At 46.0% G+C, this 18,010-nt stretch overlaps 3 protein-coding genes across 3 annotated transcripts in view; 2 read left to right on the forward strand and 1 right to left on the reverse strand.

The window, feature by feature from the left end:
* Positions 1-694: 694 nt before the first annotated feature.
* LOC144484388 (uncharacterized) lies at positions 695-11,986 on the forward strand. Its single transcript, XM_078202908.1, has 4 exons — positions 695-1,365; positions 1,419-1,527; positions 9,598-9,600; positions 10,466-11,986. The coding sequence occupies exons 1-4, from the start codon at positions 695-697 to the stop codon at positions 11,285-11,287; spliced, it is 1,605 nt and encodes a 534-aa protein (XP_078059034.1). The 3' UTR covers positions 11,288-11,986.
* Positions 11,987-13,842: 1,856 nt separating this feature from the next.
* Positions 13,843-18,010, reverse strand: part of LOC144484419 (uncharacterized) — a 113,037-nt gene continuing 108,869 nt past the window's right edge. The window contains exons 7-8 of the mRNA XM_078202956.1: positions 15,446-15,764; positions 13,843-15,196 (exon numbers count right to left, since the gene is read on the reverse strand). Of these exons, the coding sequence (XP_078059082.1) occupies positions 14,708-15,196; positions 15,446-15,764 (808 nt within the window). The 3' untranslated portion in view covers positions 13,843-14,707. The remainder of the gene's footprint in view (positions 15,197-15,445; positions 15,765-18,010) is intronic.
* LOC144484400 (uncharacterized) overlaps positions 17,901-18,010 on the forward strand; it is a 42,174-nt gene continuing 42,064 nt past the window's right edge. Inside the window, exon 1 of the mRNA XM_078202924.1 lies at positions 17,901-17,938. The gene's annotated coding sequence lies outside the window, so the exon portion shown is untranslated. The remainder of the gene's footprint in view (positions 17,939-18,010) is intronic.

Consider the following 18,010-nt stretch of genomic DNA (forward strand, 5'->3'; position numbering starts at 1 on the left):
TCCTGTATTATACAATCCTGTACTCTACAAATTCTAATGCACAAAATATACATATAGGCAGTAGTCTGCATAAAGATTGTCAGATGGTCTCTGTGTCCCAGACAGGACACGGTGAGCATGGATCTGTTGGTGAGCCTTAATCAGCAACTTCAGGAGAATTGGGAGGGTGTATAATGGGTACAACAGAGTAAGAAAAGAGGGAGAGAGTGAGGGATGGAGCTTTGAGGGAAAGAATGAGGAAATATTGTTCCATAGAAGCTATAATTTTCTGTTCTGAATTTCTATCCTGGACTGACAGTGATGACTGTTGTCAATTTCTTTTGCAGGATATCTGGAAATGAGAATTTTCAGTAAGAAATCTCAAACCAAACATCACATCAAGGTCTCATAGAGTTACTCAATTTATCAGGTCCTGATAATCATTGGCCTTTGAGTTGAGAAGGAGAAATGTTTTTCTCTTAAATCTACTTCAAAATATTTTGAACATCAGTGAGACTGTAAAATCACCGAGACACACAGGCTCTCACACACAGTGAGAGTGTACCAGTGAACTGACTGGAAAGAGCTATAATCGTTACACAGCCTGAAAAAACATCACCCCATTTACAGTGAGGAGAAACTGTACATGTGTTCTGTGTGTGGACGAGGCTTCAACTGATTATCCAACCTGGAGAGATACAAGGACACCGGCGCTATGGAGAAACCCTGGAAATGTGAGGACTGTGGGAAGGAATCCCGTTCCCCATCAGAGCTGGAGATTCATCGACGCATTCACACCGGGGAGAGGCCATTCACCTGCTCTGACTGTGGGAAAGGATTCACTCATTTAAACAACCTGCGGATGCACCAGCGAGTTCACAGTGGAGAGAAGCCGTTCACCTGCTTTGTGTGTGGGAAGGGATTCACTCACTCATGGAATCTGTTGACACACCAGCGACTTCACACTGGAGAGAGGCCATTCACCTGCTCTGAGTGTGGGAAGGGATTCAGTCGCTTATGCAGCCTGCAAACACATCAGCGTGTTCACACTGGGGAGAGACCATTCAACTGCTCTGACTGTGGCAGGAGATTCATTCAGTTGTCCCATCTGCTGGCACACCAGCGAGTTCACACTGGAGAGAGGCCATTCACCTGCTCTGAATGCGGGAAGGGATTCATTGAATCATTCACCCTGCAGATGCACCAGCGAGTTCACACTGGAGAGAGGCCATTTACCTGCACTGAGTGTGGGAAGGGATTCACTCAATCATCTAACTTGCTGACACATCAACGGGTTCACAGTGGGGAGAGGCCATACATCTGCTCCTTGTGTGGAAAGGGATTCACTCAGTTATCCCATCTGCAGACACACCAGCGAGTTCACAAGTGATTACAGAGAATGGATTCTGCCACCTCCTGACATACCAGAGAGTTCACAGCGGGGAGAGGCCATTCAGCTGCTCCAAGTGTGGGAAGAGATTTGCTCATTCGAACAATCTACAGTCACACCAGCGAGTTCACACTGGAGAGAGACCGTTCCCCTGCTCCGTGTGTGGGAAGGGATTCACTCAGTCATCAAACCTGATGAAACACCGTCAAGTCCACAAGTGATTACAGAGGTGTGATTCTGATGTTAACATTCCTATAACTGGCTGGAGTTTAATATTCTGGAGGTGTCAAGATTTTCAGGGCTGCAATGTCCCTTTCTAAAAGCATAATCTGTGATCTTTCTCCTTAATTCAAGAATTCGCAACAGAAACCTGGTTGCAGTAAAATTCAACCCTAAATTGATCTTTGATGCAAAATTCAGTGTCTGAAAGTTTCCACTGATAAACATCTCCGTAGAAAGTAGTGATTAATCCTTCCTGATAGTTCTCACTGACTTTTTCACAGCGACACCTCAATTGGGAAACTGTATTGTGAAGGAACCTAAACAAAAGAAATATTTTGAACAAAACAGTGAAATATTTAACAGGCTCATCAATAAAAGCTTCATCAATCAACACTGATGTTGATGAAACTGGGAAGTCGCTGAGTTCAATAATTTCTGACACAGCAGAAGCAACATTTGGTAAAGGTGGAACCCACAACAAAGACTGGTTTGAGACCCACTCAGCAGAGATGACTTCTGTCATTGAAGCAAAAAGCAAAGCCTATCTGATGTACAACATCAACCCAACAGCTGAAACACTGCATCACTTGGAAGTAGCCAAGACAGATGTGTAAAAAGCAACAAGAGACTGTGCAAATAAACACTGCATCTTCCTGTGTGAATAATTTTAAACTGCCTGTGGCATGATTACATAGAACATAGAACATTACAGCGCAGAACAGGCCCTTCGGCCCACGATGTTGCACCGACCAGTTAAAAAAAAACTGTGACCCTCCAACCTAAACCAATTTCTTTTCGTCCATGAACCTATCTACGGATCTCTTAAACGCCCCCAAACTAGGCGCATTTACAACTGATGCTGGCAGGGCATTCCAATCCCTCACCACCCTCTGGGTAAAGAACCTACCCCTGACATCGGTTCTATAACTACCCCCCCTCAATTTAAAGCCATGCCCCCTCGTGCTGGATTTCTCCATCAGAGGAAAAAGGCTATCACTATCCACCCTATCTAAACCTCTAATCATCTTATATGTTTCAATAAGATCCCCTCTTAGCCGCCGCCTTTCCAGCGAAAACAATCCCAAATCCCTCAGCCTCTCCTCATAGGATCTCCCCTCCATACCAGGCAACATCCTGGTAAACCTCCTCTGCACCCTCTCCAAAGCCTCCACATCCTTCCTGTAATGTGGGGACCAGAACTGCACACAGTACTCCAAGTGCGGCCGCACCAGAGTTGTGTACAGTTGCAACATAACGCTACGACTCCTAAATTCAATCCCCCTACCAATAAACGCCAAGACACCATATGCCTTCTTAACAACCTTATCTACTTGATTCCCAACTTTCAGGGATCTATGCACACATACACCTAGATCCCTCTGCTCCTCCACACTATTCAAAGTCCTCCCGTTAGCCCTATACTCAACACATCTGTTATTCCTACCAAAGTGAATTACCTCACACTTCTCCGCATTAAACTCCATCCGCCACCTCTCGGCCCAACTTTGCAACCTGTCTAAGTCTTCCTGCAAACTACGACACCCTTCCTCACTGTCTACCACACCACCGACTTTGGTGTCATCAGCAAATTTGCTAATCCACCCAACTATACCCTCATCCAGATCATTAATAAATATTACAAACAGCAGTGGCCCCAAAACAGATCCCTGAGGTACACCACTTGTAACCGCACTCCATGATGAATATTTACTATCAACCACCACCCTCTGTTTCCTATCCGCTAGCCAATTCCTGATCCAATTTCCTAGATCACCCCCAATCCCATACATCTGCATTTTCTGCAGAAGCCTACCATGGTGAACCTTATCAAACGCCTTACTAAAATCCATATATACCACGTCCACTGCCTTGCCCCCATCCACCTCCTTGGTCACTTTCTCAAAAAACTCAATAAGGTTAGTAAGGCACGACCTACCTGCCACAAAACCATGCTGACTATCACCTATCAATTCATTACTCTCCAAATAACTATAAATCCTATCCCTTATAATTTTTTCCAACATCTTGCCGACAACAGAAGTGAGACTCACCGGTCTATAATTCCCGGGGAAGTCTCTGTTCCCCTTCTTAAACAATGGGACAACATTCGCTAACCTCCAATCTTCTGGTACTATACCAGAGGCCAACGACGACCTGAAGATCAGAGCCAGAGGCTCTGCAATCACTTCTCTTGCCTCCCAGAGAATCCTTGGATAAATCCCATCCGGACCAGGGGATTTATCTATTTTCAGACCCTCCAGAATATCCTGCACATCCTCCTTATCAACTGTAATACTGTCTATTCTACTCCCCTGCAACCCAGTGTCCTCCTCAGCTATATTCATGTCCCCTTGCGTGAACACCGAAGAGAAATATTGGTTCAATGCTTCACCAATCTCCTCCGGTTCCACACATAACTTCCCTCTGCCATCTATAACTGGCCCTAAACTTGCCCTAACCAACCTTCTGTTCTTGACATACCTATAGAACGCCTTAGGATTCTCTTTAACCCTATCCGCCAAAGTCTTCTCATGTCCCCTTTTAGCCCTTCTAAGCTCGCTCTTCAACTCCCTCTTAGCCAATCTAAAGCTTTCTAGTGCACTACCCGAGTGCTCACGTCTCATCCGAACATAAGCCTCCTTTTTCTTTTTAACCAACAAAGAAACTTTTTTGGTGCACCACGGTTCCCTAGCCCTACCAATTCCTCCTTGCCTGACAGGGACATACCTATCACAGACTCGCAGTAGCTGCTCCTTGAAAAAACTCCACATGTCGGACGTTCCCAGTCCCTGTAATCTCCTAGTCCAACCTTATTATCTGCATGCTGTGCATGATGGGATCAAGAGGCCACTTTGTCCTACAATCACTAAAGTTGCCCCCCTGAAATCAGCAAATGATGAAGTTCTCACCAACAAGTAAACAGATGTCCCGCTGGGTTGAATACGACTGTGAGCCGTACTCCATGGGACAGACATGTCCCAGTCTCTGCTTGACTCTCCTGCAGCTTCCTGACATGGTTGAGTTGGATGAGGAACCCTCATAATTTGAGCTGCGAAAGGCCATAGATTGCTGAGCAAGGAGAGAGCCTCCCGGCAAGGATGGAATTACAGCTGAACTGGTCAAACACAGAAAGTCACATCTATTGTTTCCACCTCCTACCCTGCTGGGAGGCAGGAATCATTCCACGTGCGTGAAGCAAAAATCATCACAATGTACAAAAACAGCAGTGACAGAGGAGATTGCAACAACTACAGGGACATCTCACTCCTTAGCATCATTGGGAAGGCTTTCGTGAGGATGATGTTTAAAATACTGCAGCTACTTGCAGACTGAGTGTATCCATAGAACATAGAACAGTACAGCACAGAACAGGCCCTTCGGCCCACGATGTTGTGCCGAGCTTTATCTGAAACCAAGATCAAGCTATCCCACTCCCTATCATCCTGGTGTGCTCCATGTGCCTATCCAATAACCACTTAAATGTTCCTAAAGTGTCTGACTCCACTATCAGTGCAGGCAGTCCATTCCACACCCCAACCACTCTCTGCGTAAAGAACCAACGTCTGATATCCTTCCTATATCTCCCACCACGAACCCTATAGTTATGCCCCCTTGTAATAGCTCCATCCACCCGAGGAAATAGTCTTTGAACGTTCACTCTATCTATCCCCTTCATCATTTTATAAACCTCTATTAAGTCTCCCCTCAGCCTCCTCCGCTCCTGAGAGAACAGCCCTAGCTCCCTCAACCTTTCCTCATAAGACATACCCTCCAAACCAGGCAGCATCCTGGTAAATCTCCTCTGCACTCTTTCCAGCGCTTCCACATACTTCTTATAGTGAGGTGACCAGAACTGCACACAATATTCCAAATGTGGTCTCACCAAGGTCCTGTACAGTTGCAGCATAACCCCACGGCTCTTAAACTCCAAAAGAAGTTGAGGCATTAGAAAGGGAACAGAGAAAATTTACAATAATTATATCAGAAATGTGTAGGTACTAGATACTAGGAAAGGATTGACAAGCTGGGTCTCTTATTTTTCAGACTGCAAAACCTTCAATCCATCAAGCGAACTACTAGGATATACCCGCTCCCTCCTTTTACTGTGGATAATGGGCCTGTATAATCAACCTGCAATGTTTCCCAGGGAACATCATTCAGATGGGATGTGTCCATTTGGACATTTTATTTCACAGAGCCAGATTAATTTGGACAGATTCAGGTGGTGAGGAACATCCTCCTGTTTCCTCAGCCACCGGTAGTAATTATGAACATAAGGATGAATCAAAAGAGAAACACTTCCTAATTTAATCCCTAAACTAAACTAGTTGTTTTCATAGAATCATAGAATCCCTACAGTGCAGAAGGAGGCCATTCGGCCCATCGAGTCTGCACCAACTACAATCCCACCCAGGCCCTACCCCCACATATTTGCCCGCTAATCCCTCTAATCTACGCATCCCAGGACCCTAAGGGGCAATTTTTAACCTGGCCAATCAACCTAACCCGCACATTTTTGGACTGTGGGAGGAAACCGGAGCACCCGGAGGAAACCCACGCAGACACGGGGAGAATGTGCAAACTCCACACAGACAGTGACCCGAGACAGGAATCGAACCCGGGACCCTGGAGCTGTGAAGCAGCAGTGCTAACCACTGCGCCACCGTGCCACCCATGTTTCGTAAGACATCACAATGCAGCAAGTTAAATTCAATCCACCTTGTAGGATTGTTCAGTCCTTACTCGCTGTGAGCCATAAGGGAAAGTTGTTCCTATGGTCTACGGCCTATCTGACCACAGTCACATCAGAGTCAGGATCGTGACGAGTTTTAAAATCAGGTTTAACTGGAGTCTGTCAGACCAGTGCCAATGATTATGTTTTGGGTGAAGTCCATGGAATCTCCTCCAAAGCAGCTTTCTTGGTGAGTCAGTCTGCCTGGTTCTTACCATCACCCTCTTCACTAACTCCTGCTGCTGGTCTACCTTCACCTTACAAATAGCAATTTGTCCCGGACACTTACCAGCAACATCCCCAATCATTCAGAGTTTGGAGTGGTGGGTGATTTTTTTTTGCCAGAGAAGTTGTTTCCAGTGAAGGAGATACAACTAATGAAACTTTCAGAATGGTTGGTGATTCTATCAGTAATGGGCTGTATTGATGATGTCCTCAGATTTCTGGGCTAAATAGTGTGGTGCCAATTTAATAAGGATGCCACATACTGTCACTGGAAATCAAAGACACAGCACCAGACTGATATGGACCTGATTCATAAAACCCAGGTCAATCTACGAACTCTAATAGTCAAACAGGGATATGACTTTAACATGATTGGACTTTGTCTCTTTCTTCTGTTAGGTATGTGGGATTCTTTCATGCTTCAATATCCCAGCCTAGTGATAATTGTGAAGTTTCAGGATATTAATGACTTTACTTTGTAATCTCACAATTTGTCTACTCTTTAACACCAGGAGCACTCCCTTTATTCACAATGTTACCATGGCTTGTCCAGTCTGTAGAATCATCCAATTAAAGTCTAACAGGTACTCTGTGCGTTTCACTCCAGTGAGCATTTAATATATGCTTAATAAACGGGACAATCAATCTTTGCACACAGGTGAATGTGTCTGAGATGTATCAACCTGGAATACCTTTTCCATTAAGCTCTCAGTTCACGAGAGCATATATATTTGAGTCACAGAGGTTTACAGCATGGAAACAGGCCCTTTGGCCCAACTTGTCCATGCCGCCCTTTTTTTTTAAACCCCTAAGCGAATCCCAATTGCCCGCATTTGGCCCATATCCCTCTATACCCATCGTACCCATGTAACTATCTAAATGCTTTTTAAAAGACAAAATTGTACCCGCCTCTATTACTACATCTGGCAGCTTGTTCCAGACACTCACCACCCTCTGTGTGAAATGATTGCCCCTCTGGACACTTTTGTATCTCTCCTCTCTCACATTAAACCTATGCCCTCTAGTTTGAGACTCCCCTACATTTGGGAAAAGATATTGACTATCTAGCTGATATGTGCCCCTCATTATTTTATAGACCTCGATAAGATCACTCCTCAGCCTCCTATGCTCCAGAGAAAAAAGTCCCATCTATCCAGCCTCTCCTTATAACTCAATCCATCAAGTCCCGGTAGCATCCGAGTAAATCTTTTCTTCAATCTTTCTAGTTTAATAATATTCTTTCTATAATAGGGTGACCAGAATTGCACACAATATTCCAAACGGGGTCTTATTGTTCTGACTTTGCCAACAGGGCTATGGAATTTATTGGATAGATCTTCCAAAGGCCAGCACAGGCATACTGAGCTGAATGGTTTCCATCTGTGCTGTATCATTCTGTAAAACAACGAATATTCAGAATCAGGAAGAGACAGAACGAGAGGAACCAGTGACTGTGCGATTGAATCCAGACAGTCAGCACCATCAGGGAAAGGGAAAGAGAGGAGACAGTGTAAAAGCTTCCCACAGGAGAATTTGAGTAATTTAACATAGCAGATCATCAATTCGCAATAATGTGCGTTTTAAAAAAATTAACTTATCTCAATAGCTAACAATGTTATTTTATATTCACTGTTTGAGGTTACAATGGCGCTGCTGTTAACCACCATTCCCTGCGGATGTGAAAGTACCCTATTCACTCCACAGGAGCCCACTGCGCATTCGCGGTGTTGTATGTGGAGCATGCGCAATGTCACTTTGCTCGGAGCTCTGCGAGTGCCGGAGTTGCTTTTTTCAACGGGTGAGAGTGTGTGGAGCGGAGGGAGGAATGGAGCTGGGAGTCAGAGTGGGGAGGGAGGAATGGAGCCGGGAGTCAGGGTGCGGAGGGAGCGGAGGCTTCACAAACACCCGCTGTAGGCCGCAAGGCCCGAATAAGAGCCTGCGGGTCCCGCGTTTGCAGCTGCGGGGATTTTATCCGGCATCAGGCCCAGGGCAGCGGCCGCCATCTTTGTTCTGCGGGGAGCAGAGCGCATGCGCGGCCAGTAGGCGGTGCTTCAGGGTCCCGGTGACCAGGAGAGGAAAGGTTTGACTCACTGACTGACAGAGCGGGTTAATTGGCGCTCTCTTTCGAGAGGGAAGGTGCTGCAGGGCGAATGTGCGGCCATCCGAATAACAGAAGAAAATATAATCAGAATTAGGAGCATGAGGAGGCCATTCGACCCATCAAGGTTGCTCTGCGATTCAATAAACTCATGGCTCATCTGATCAAGAAAATGCTGGAAAATCTCAGGTGTGACAGCATCTGTGGAGAGAGAATAGAGCTAAAGTTTCAAGTCTGGATGACCCTTCGTCAGAGCTCATCTGTTCATTGTCATAACTCAGTTTTCCTCCAGCCTCTCTCACCCTTAACTCCCTTGGAGGTGAAACTCCCGGTGCGAACACAGCCTTGAATATACTCAATGACCAATCTCCACTGCCCACTGGGGGAGAGAACTCCACGGGCTACTGGCCCTCTGAGAGATGCAATTGCTCCTCATCTCTGTCCCTTTTTTTAAACTGTCCCTGCAATTTTTGATTCCCTGATATGGGGAAACAGCACTTACCCTGTCAAGTACCCTCAGAATCATATGTGCTTCAGTTAGATCTCCTCTCATTTATCTAAAATCCAATGAGTATCGACGCACCCTGTTAACCTTTCCTTAATAAACAAACTTCTTTATGCCAGGAATTATCGTAGTGGACCTTGTCTGAACTGCAACCTATGTCACCATTTCAATCTTAAATAATCCTATGCTAGGAAACAGAAGGAGAGGTGTTATGAATTTATATTGTGGACTAACTAATGGATTTTGGAAACTCCTTTTACGGTTAGAAGGGGAGGATTTATACACAGCAATCTCAAACCAAGAAAAATGTTTATCTCTTAATCTCTAACCACTGTTGACACATGACTCTTGTAATCTCCTTTCACAGGGAATTAGAAGATTTGAAGACTGCAATTGTTGTCCGACTCCAGTGCTTCTGGCATCTTTCCAGCTGCAGGCTCCAGCAGGAGGTTTTAAATTTGAAAACAGTGAAATTGTTCCAGAGGTGAGTATTATTGCGCATTCGTCTACAGTTTAGAGTTTTTAGTGCTTTGCTCTGTTATCTGCGAGAGGTTTCATGGCTCTGGGACTGGTGTGATTCACCAGCGAGTTCACACTGGGGAGAGGCTGTTCACCTGCATTGTGTGTGGGAAGGGATTCAGTCAGTCATCCACCTGCTGAGACACCAGCGAGTTCACAAGTGGTTGCAGGGGTTGGATTTTGCTGTTTTGCTGCTGTTAAATCACATTCAGGATTGAACCATGTTCATTCATCTGAATCATCGATGCAGATTTGATGGGCTGAATAGTCTCTTTCTGCACTGTAGGGGTTCCACGGATTCTTAAAATTCTGTCCGAATTGAAGATAATTTCACTATTTCTGATTTCCGTACATCTGGAGATAAATTCCACTCCTTTGTGAGCATTTTGATTGATTTGATGGCTCGCAATGATGTTTCAAATTCATTATTCACTCTAAGCCAGTGAGGAAAGAGTGTTCCACAGCAACTAGAATTGTCTGTTCTCAGTTTCTGAGCTGTACTGACTGTGATGACATTTGTAAACTCCTTTTACAGGATATTAAAAGGGGAGGATTTGCCAGAAGAAATCTCAAATGAAACTTCACGTCAAGCTCTGACAGAGTCACTCATTAGGACGGGGAAAACCATCACCCATTTTACCATCAGAGTGACAGGAAAAGCACCAAGACGCAGTCACCCACACCATGGGAAAACCATGGAAATGTGGGGATTGTGGAAAGGGATTCAGATCCCCATCTGAGCTGGAAACACATCGACGCAGTCACACTGGGGAGAGGCCATTCACCTGCTATCAGTGTGGAAAGAGATTTACTAATTCATCCGACCTGCTTACACACCAACGAGTTCACACTGGGGAGAGGCCATTCACCTGCTCTGATTGTGGGAAGAAATTTAGTATTTCATCCAATCTAGTGAGACACCGTCGAGTTCACTCTGGGGAGAGACCATTCACCTGCTCAGTGTGTGGAAAAAGATGCAGAGATTCATCCACCCTGCTGGTACACCAGCAAGTTCACACCAAGGAGAGGCTGTTCACTTGTTCTGAGTGTGGGAAGGGATTCACTCGGTTATCCAGTCTGCAGAGACACCATCGCGTTCACACTGGGGAGAGACCATTCACCTGCTCAGAGTGTGGGAAAGGATTCAGAGATTCATCTGACCTGCTGGCACATCAGCGAGTTCACACTGGAGAGAGGCCGTTCATCTGCTCCGTGTGTGGGAAAGGATTTGGAGATTCCTCCACCCTGCTGACACACCAGCGAGTTCACACTGGGGAGAGGCCGTTCACCTGCTCCAATTGTGGGAGGGGATTCAGTCAGTTAGCCAATCTGCTGAGACACCAACAAATTCACAGCGGGGACAGGGAGAGGCCTTTCACCTGCTCGGAGTGTGAGAAGCGATTCAGTGATTTACCTACCCTGCAGACACACCAGCGAGTTCACACCGGGGAGAAGCCATTTACCTGCTCTGTGTGTGGGAAGAGATTCAATCGGTCATCGAACCTGCAGACACACCAGCGAGTTCACACTGGGGAGAGACCATTCACCTGCTCTGACTGTGGGAAGGGATTCACTCAGTCATCCCACCTGCTGAGACACCAGCGAGTTCACAAGTGATGACTGGGGTTGTATTCTGCTCTTATTGCTGCTGTTAATCACATCCGGAACTGAACCATGTTCATTCTGACAGTTGGTGAAGTGTGGGGGTCAGAGGGTTTCTTGCTGTTGGACTGGCCGGTCTCTCAATTTTCATTCCAGTGGCTGATTCTCTTTGAGCGAGGGCACATTTCCACTGAAATGATCCACAAAAGCAGATGTCAGATGAGACTGAGATGAGGAAAAAATTCTGAACTCAAAGGACAGTGAACTTGTGGAATTCTCCACCACAGAAGGCTGTGGAATCCAAGTCACTGAATATATTCAAGGAAGAGATGGATTTTATTTTAGATTTTAATGGCTTCAAGCGGTGTGGGGAGAATATGGCATTGAGATCGAGGATCAGCCATGATCATATTGAATGGTGGAGCAGACTCGAATGGCCTGCTCCTAGTTTCTATAGATTACATTAACTTTATCCTGGATAGTAAATAGTCTTTTTCCTATCACTACAGGTGTCTTGTCGCTCATCCGTCCTCGTTCTCAGGGTTGGCCGCACTCTGAACAATCTTTCTCCACTGATTTCTCAGCTGCTCTCACTGCCTGTCCCATCGAGAGGCCGGTCCACATTCTGATATTATCCACCCGTGCCATCTCGGGCCTTCCTTGTACACATTTTCCAGGTGTTTTGTCTCGCATTGGTCAATAAAAATGCCTTTCACCAGGATGCTGTGTCACAAGTCTTTGTATTAGCTAAAGTTTTGGCAATACTTTGTCTCTGAAAGAAACCCCGTAACAGCCCTGAACATCACTGGCCTTTGAATGTGGAAGGAGCAATGTTACATCTATTCTGTCCATGGGATAAGATTTCAGATATAATTGTGACTGGAAAAGCACTGAGACACACACACACACCCGAGTGAGAGTGTTCCAGTGAACTGAGTGTGGAAAGAGCTTTAACCAGTTACACAGCCTGAAAATACATCACACTATAGGGTAAGTAGATGGGAACGTCGGAATGATAAAGTATAATTTGGGGAAAAAGGTTATCCGCATTGTTGGGAAGAATAGAAAATCAGCATTTTATTTAAATAGAGAGGCTGCAGAATTCCACAGTGGTCTCCTCGATGAGGGATATACTCAGCATGACCACTGTGACTGTGTCCTGTCGATGTACAGCTGCATTGCAGGGTCAGGATCATCTCTGAAGGAGCTGCCGGTTAGTCCCTTTTCCTCAGAGCCTTCACTACAATTAGAGAATGATGACAGCAAACAAAGAGGTCATTCAGCCCATCGTGTTCACACCCACACCAGCTTTCTGAGAGAGTGACACACCCAGTCCCACTCCCCGGCCTCTCCCTCGGTCACACCCCGGCCTCACCCTCACTCCCTCCCTGGCCTCTCCCTCGATCCCTCCCTGGACTCTCCCTCGGTCACTCCCCGGCCTCTCCCTCGGTCACTCCCCGGCCTCACCCTCGATCCCTCCCTGGCCTCTCCTTCGGTCAGTGCACGGCCTCTCCCTCGGTCACTCCCCGGCCTCTCCCTCGGTCAGTGCACGGCCTCTCCCTCGATCCCTCCCCGTCCTTTCCCTCGGTCACTCCCCGGCCTCTCCCTCGGTCACTCCCGTCCTTTCCCTCGATCCCTCCCTGGCCTCTCCCTCGGCCAGTGCACAGTCTTTCTCTCGTAATCCTGAACATTTTTTTTTCTCTTCAGATAATTATCGAGTTGTGTTTTGAAATCTTGTTTGAACCTTCCTCCTCCCCACACTGGGTCAGTGCACGCCGGGTTCTAACCACTCACTCTGGAAACAGGATTTCCTCAAATCACCATTGCTTATTTCACAAATCACCTTTAATCTGTGTCCTCTGCTTCTTGACCTTTTTGCCAATCAGAATAGTTTCTTCCGATCTACTCTGTCCAAATCCCTCTTGATTTTGAATATTTCTATCGAACCTCCTCTTCTCTATAGAGATCAGCCCCAGCTTTGCCGATCTACCCTCATAACTGAAGTTTCTCATCCCTGGAACCAGTCTCATAAATTTTTTCTGCATCCTCTACAATGTCTTCACCTCCTTCCTATAGCGATCTATCCGGAGTTGGCCACAATGCTCCAGTTGAAGCTGAACCAATGTTTTATTCTGGTTCATCACAACTGCCTTGTTATTCTCGGGTATTTGGACATCAGCCTTTCTCCTGTCAATATACAGCTGCCTTATGGGGTTGTAGTCACACATTTGAAAGAGCTGCCCATCAGCCCCACTCCCCTCCCCTTTCCCCAGAGCCCTGCTAACTTTACCTTCAACTGGAGATCCAATTCACTTCGGAAAGATGTATCTGAATCTGCTTCCATCCCCTTTCAGGCAGAACATTCCAGAACAGAATTAATTGAGAAATGAATGCCCCCAGTGGATTTTTCCCAATTATTTGATGCGACGTATTTAATTGTTGATCTTCTGTTTAATACATTTCCAGAGCAGATTTAAGGGAAAATGTTCATGACATCTCAGAGATGAACCACACGAAACACTGTCTGTTTGAAACAAAGCTGATTTATTTGATGCATTAAAATATTAAACTCCAGCCACATTACAGGAGTTAACATCAGCAAAATAAAGGCCAGAATTAATGTGATTCAATCCTAAATATGATCAACAGCAGCAACAAAAGCAGAATCCAACTCCTCTAGAGACACTGTCTGAGAGTCAGTGCAGACTCGATGGGCTGAATGGCCTCCTTCTGCACTGTAGGGATTCTATGAAAAGTAAAGTCAAGATTAAAATAAATAAAGATTCTTCAGCTAGTCACTAATCAGCCTTTTCCATTTTCCTGAAGTCACCTTATAATTATTTATCTCCTAAATTTGATGAATTAAACATTATCTGCAATTATATGATAAATTATCAGTTTTATACAAATTAATGAATCATGTCTTACTTTATAGTTGGATGATGCAGTGACCAGAACTGTGCTCAGTATTCTAGCTGTGTTCTAACTCGTCTTTTATCAGTTCTAACATAATCTCCCTGCTCTTATATTCCAGGCCTCAGACAGGAAAGTGTCCCAAATGCCTCCTTGACCATCTGATCTACATGTGCAGCCATCTTCAGGGATCAGTGGATATGCACTCCAAAGTCCCTCTGTTCCTCTATAATTCTCAACATCATCCCATGTATTGTTCATTCCCTTGTCTTGTTTACTCTCCCAAATTCAATCTCTCTCATTGATCCAGATTGAATTCTATTTGCTATTTTTGTGTTGACGAACCCCCCAGTCCATTAATATCTTCCTGCTGTCCACAGCTTTATTCCTCATCGTCAACCATGGGAGCAACTTTTGTATCAGATGCAAACTTAGCAATCATTTTCCACACAGTTGAGCCAAAATTATTGACACATACCAGAAAACTGTGAACACCGCTGGAAACAGGCATCTTGGCATCATTCAGTCCTGGGTGTGATGAACAACAGCAATAACAGCAGAATCCAACCCCTGCTGTTGCCTGTGAACTTGCTGGTGTTTCAGCAGGTTGTTTGACTGAGCGAATCCCTTCCCACACATGGAGCAGTTGAACGGCCTTTCCCCAGTGTGAACTCGCTGGTGTTTCAGCAGATTCTGTTTACTTTTAAATCTCTTCTCACAATCAGAACACTCAAAAGGTCTCTGATCAGTGTGAACAAGTTGGTGTGTAGTCAGGTGGGATGACTGAGTGAATCTCTTGCCGCACAGGGGGCAAGTGTAAGGTCTCTCTCCAGTGTGAACTCGCCGGTGTATCAGAAGGTCAGATGTATCAATGAATTCCTGACAACACACAGGGCAGGTGAACGGCCTCTCCCCAGTGTGAACTCGATGGTGTCTCAGAAGGTGAGCTAATCGAGTGAATCCCTTCCCACAGAGAGAGCAGATGAACGGCCTCTCCCCTGTGTGAGTGTGCTGGTGTTTCAGAAGATCCTTTTTGCTTTTAAATGTTTTCTCACATTCAGAACAATTGAAAGGTCTCTGATCAGTGTGAACAAATCGATGTTTCAGGAGCTGGGATGGACAAGTGAATCCCTTCCCACACACGGAGCAGATGAACGGCCTCTCCCCAGTATGAGTGCGTTGGTGAATCAGTAAATCCTTTTTACTTTTAAAGTTCTTCTCGCAATCAGAACATTTAAATGGTCTCCGATCAGTGTGAACACTTTGGTGTGTCAGGAGGTGGGATGACTGAGTGAATCCCTTACCACACATGTTACAGATGAATGGCCTCTCCCCAGTGTGAGTGCGTTGGTGAATCAACAAATCCTTTCTGCTTTTAAAGCTCTTCCCACACTCACAACATTTAAACGGTCTCTGATCAGAGTGAACCTGGTGGTGAGTCCGGAGGTTTGATAAAGCATTAAATCCCTTCCCACATTGAAGACAGGTGAATGGCCTCTCACCAGTATGGACATGCTGGTGTGTGTACAGGCTGGATGACTGAGTGAATCCCTTCCCACACACAGAGCAGGTGAATGGTCTCTCCCCAGTGTGAATACGTCGATGGGTTTCCAATTCAGATGGGTAATTGAATCCCGTCCCACAGTCCGCACATTTCCACGGTTTCTCCATGATTATTGACAGGCTATCGGGTGTAGGCGGGATGCAGATTTGAGCTCACTATCAGATCAGCCATGATGTTATTAAATGGCGGAACTGGCCCGTGGGGCCGAATGGCCTATTGCTGCTCCTTGTTCACATGGTGCCGGTGTCCTCCTGTCTCTCCAGGTTATATAATCAGTTGAAACCAGGTCCACACAGAGAACACGAGTACGGTGTCTACCTGATGTAAATGTGCTATTTCTTTTCACGCTGTGTGACTGGTTAAAGCTCTGTTCCAGCTGACTGTGGAAAAATAACTGAGATGTCTGTGTCTCGGGGCTTTTCCAGTCACACTGATGTTGAATAATTTCCCAAAGACAAAATAGGCAAACGTTTCTCCGTCCACATTCATAGGCCTTTGATATTCAGATCCTGAAGAACCATGTGACACTGTCAGATCCCGAGACGTTTGGTTTGAATCGCCCGACTGCAGATATTCTGGAAAAGGAGTTTACATTGAATTACTTTGAATATACAAGACACAAACAAGCCATTCAGTTTAATTCTTTATACTTGACACATCTTCTCCTGTCCCATAGACCTAATCTCAGCCTTTCAGTTGATTTTTCTATTTCTTTTTCTCTCGTGTGTTTCTCCCATTTCCTTTTGAAACAATCTCAGCACTTTCCTCAACTCATTTCTATGGTGATTCTAAACCTGTGAGTGAAGACGTTTGTCCTTATTGCCTTCTTGGATTTATTAGTAACTATCTGGTATTTATGACTCTTTGTTTATTGATCGTTCCTTCTTTTAGACTCTGTCACGAGTGGAAACATTCTCTCTACATTTCCCCTGTCCAAGCCACTAATAATTTTAAAGACTTCTATCAGGTCACTGCTCCATAGGAAAAACCTTCAATCCATTTAATCTTTCCTGAAAGCTGTAATCTCTGTTTACAAACATCATCACAGTCAATGCAGAATAGAAATCACAGAGAGACAAACATTCCTCTTGGAGTTGAGTTTTCTGTGTGCAAATCATCAATTTGTAACAATGTGTAAAAGCAGTTTTCAAACATCTTTCAGTGTCAATCCACAATAGAAATGCTGAACAGACAATTCACTTTCCTCCACTCCCAGTTTTCTCCCTCCCTCCTCTGTCTGGGTTCAGTTCTCCAGCTCCTGTCTGCAGACTAACAATAAAACCAATGGGTCTTATTGGGGGTGTTGGGGCCTCCAGCGGGTGTTTGTGAATCCTCCCCGCCCACCTCCCAGAGTTTCCTTCCTTCCCAGAGATCAGAGTCCTCATTGATTTGAGGCCAAAGTGTAACCTCTTATTTATTGTCCCCCTCCCCCATCCTCTGATGTGAACCATCCTCCAGTGGCTGAGCCAGGATGGGGCCGTTAACCTGGGCCTGTTCCCGGGAGGGAGGGAGGGAGGGAGAAGCCCCGCAGCTGCAAACCAGGGAGCTGACAATGATTCTGAAGGGTTTGCGGATCCACAAAGTGTTTCCAAATCCTCCCCAATGTCCAGCCACCTGCTGTCCCTGTGGTAAAGCCAGGGCCTGTTTCCTGGGCCAGAAGTTGGTGCTGTTTCCAGTACAGCCGTGGTTTCCATTCCTATCCTGTGCTCACAAACTCCTCCCGAACCCTCCCCAACACCATGACTGACACTGAGCATGCTCAGAGCGTGCACCCACACCACCTGATGTGGAGATGCTGGTGTTGGACTGGGTGAGTCACCTGATGAAGGGGCGGCGCTCCGAAAGCTCCTGATTCCAAATAAACCTGTTAGATGTGAACCTGGTGTTGTGACTTCTTACTGTGCACACCACACCTGCGCAGTGCGTTCCCAGGCTCCCCAGCGCTTTATCATCTTTGCGCATGCTCCACTCCCAGCCTGGGCCCGCCCCTCATTCACTCCGATTCGTTGGAGGACCAGCCGCTCCCGCTCGGTCCTCCAGCCCCGCCCCTATTCACTCCGATTGGTTGGAGGATCAACCGCTCCCGCTCCGTCCTCCAGCCCCGCCCCCTCTTCCTATTGGTCCGGAGCTGCCGTCAATCAGTCCCCGGGCATTGTGATGTGGAGCATGCGCAGTGCCTGCGGCAGACGGTAAGGCGCTCGAGCGAGCAGGTTTTAAATGGAGATTTTTACAAAGATCCAGTGCGGATCCAGAGCCCAAAA

Source organism: Mustelus asterias, unplaced genomic scaffold, assembly GCF_964213995.1.
Source record: "Mustelus asterias unplaced genomic scaffold, sMusAst1.hap1.1 HAP1_SCAFFOLD_106, whole genome shotgun sequence".
Taxonomy (NCBI): domain Eukaryota; kingdom Metazoa; phylum Chordata; class Chondrichthyes; order Carcharhiniformes; family Triakidae; genus Mustelus; species Mustelus asterias.

Bases quoted from the DNA above. Each gene is read 5' to 3' on its own strand.
- LOC144484388 (XM_078202908.1), top strand. From the start codon at position 695: ATGGAGAAACCCTGGAAATGTGAGGACTGTGGGAAGGAATCCCGTTCC. The intron at 1,366-1,418 runs GTGATTACAGAG...GAGAGTTCACAG, and splicing joins ACACACCAGCGAGTTCACAA to CGGGGAGAGGCCATTCAGCT.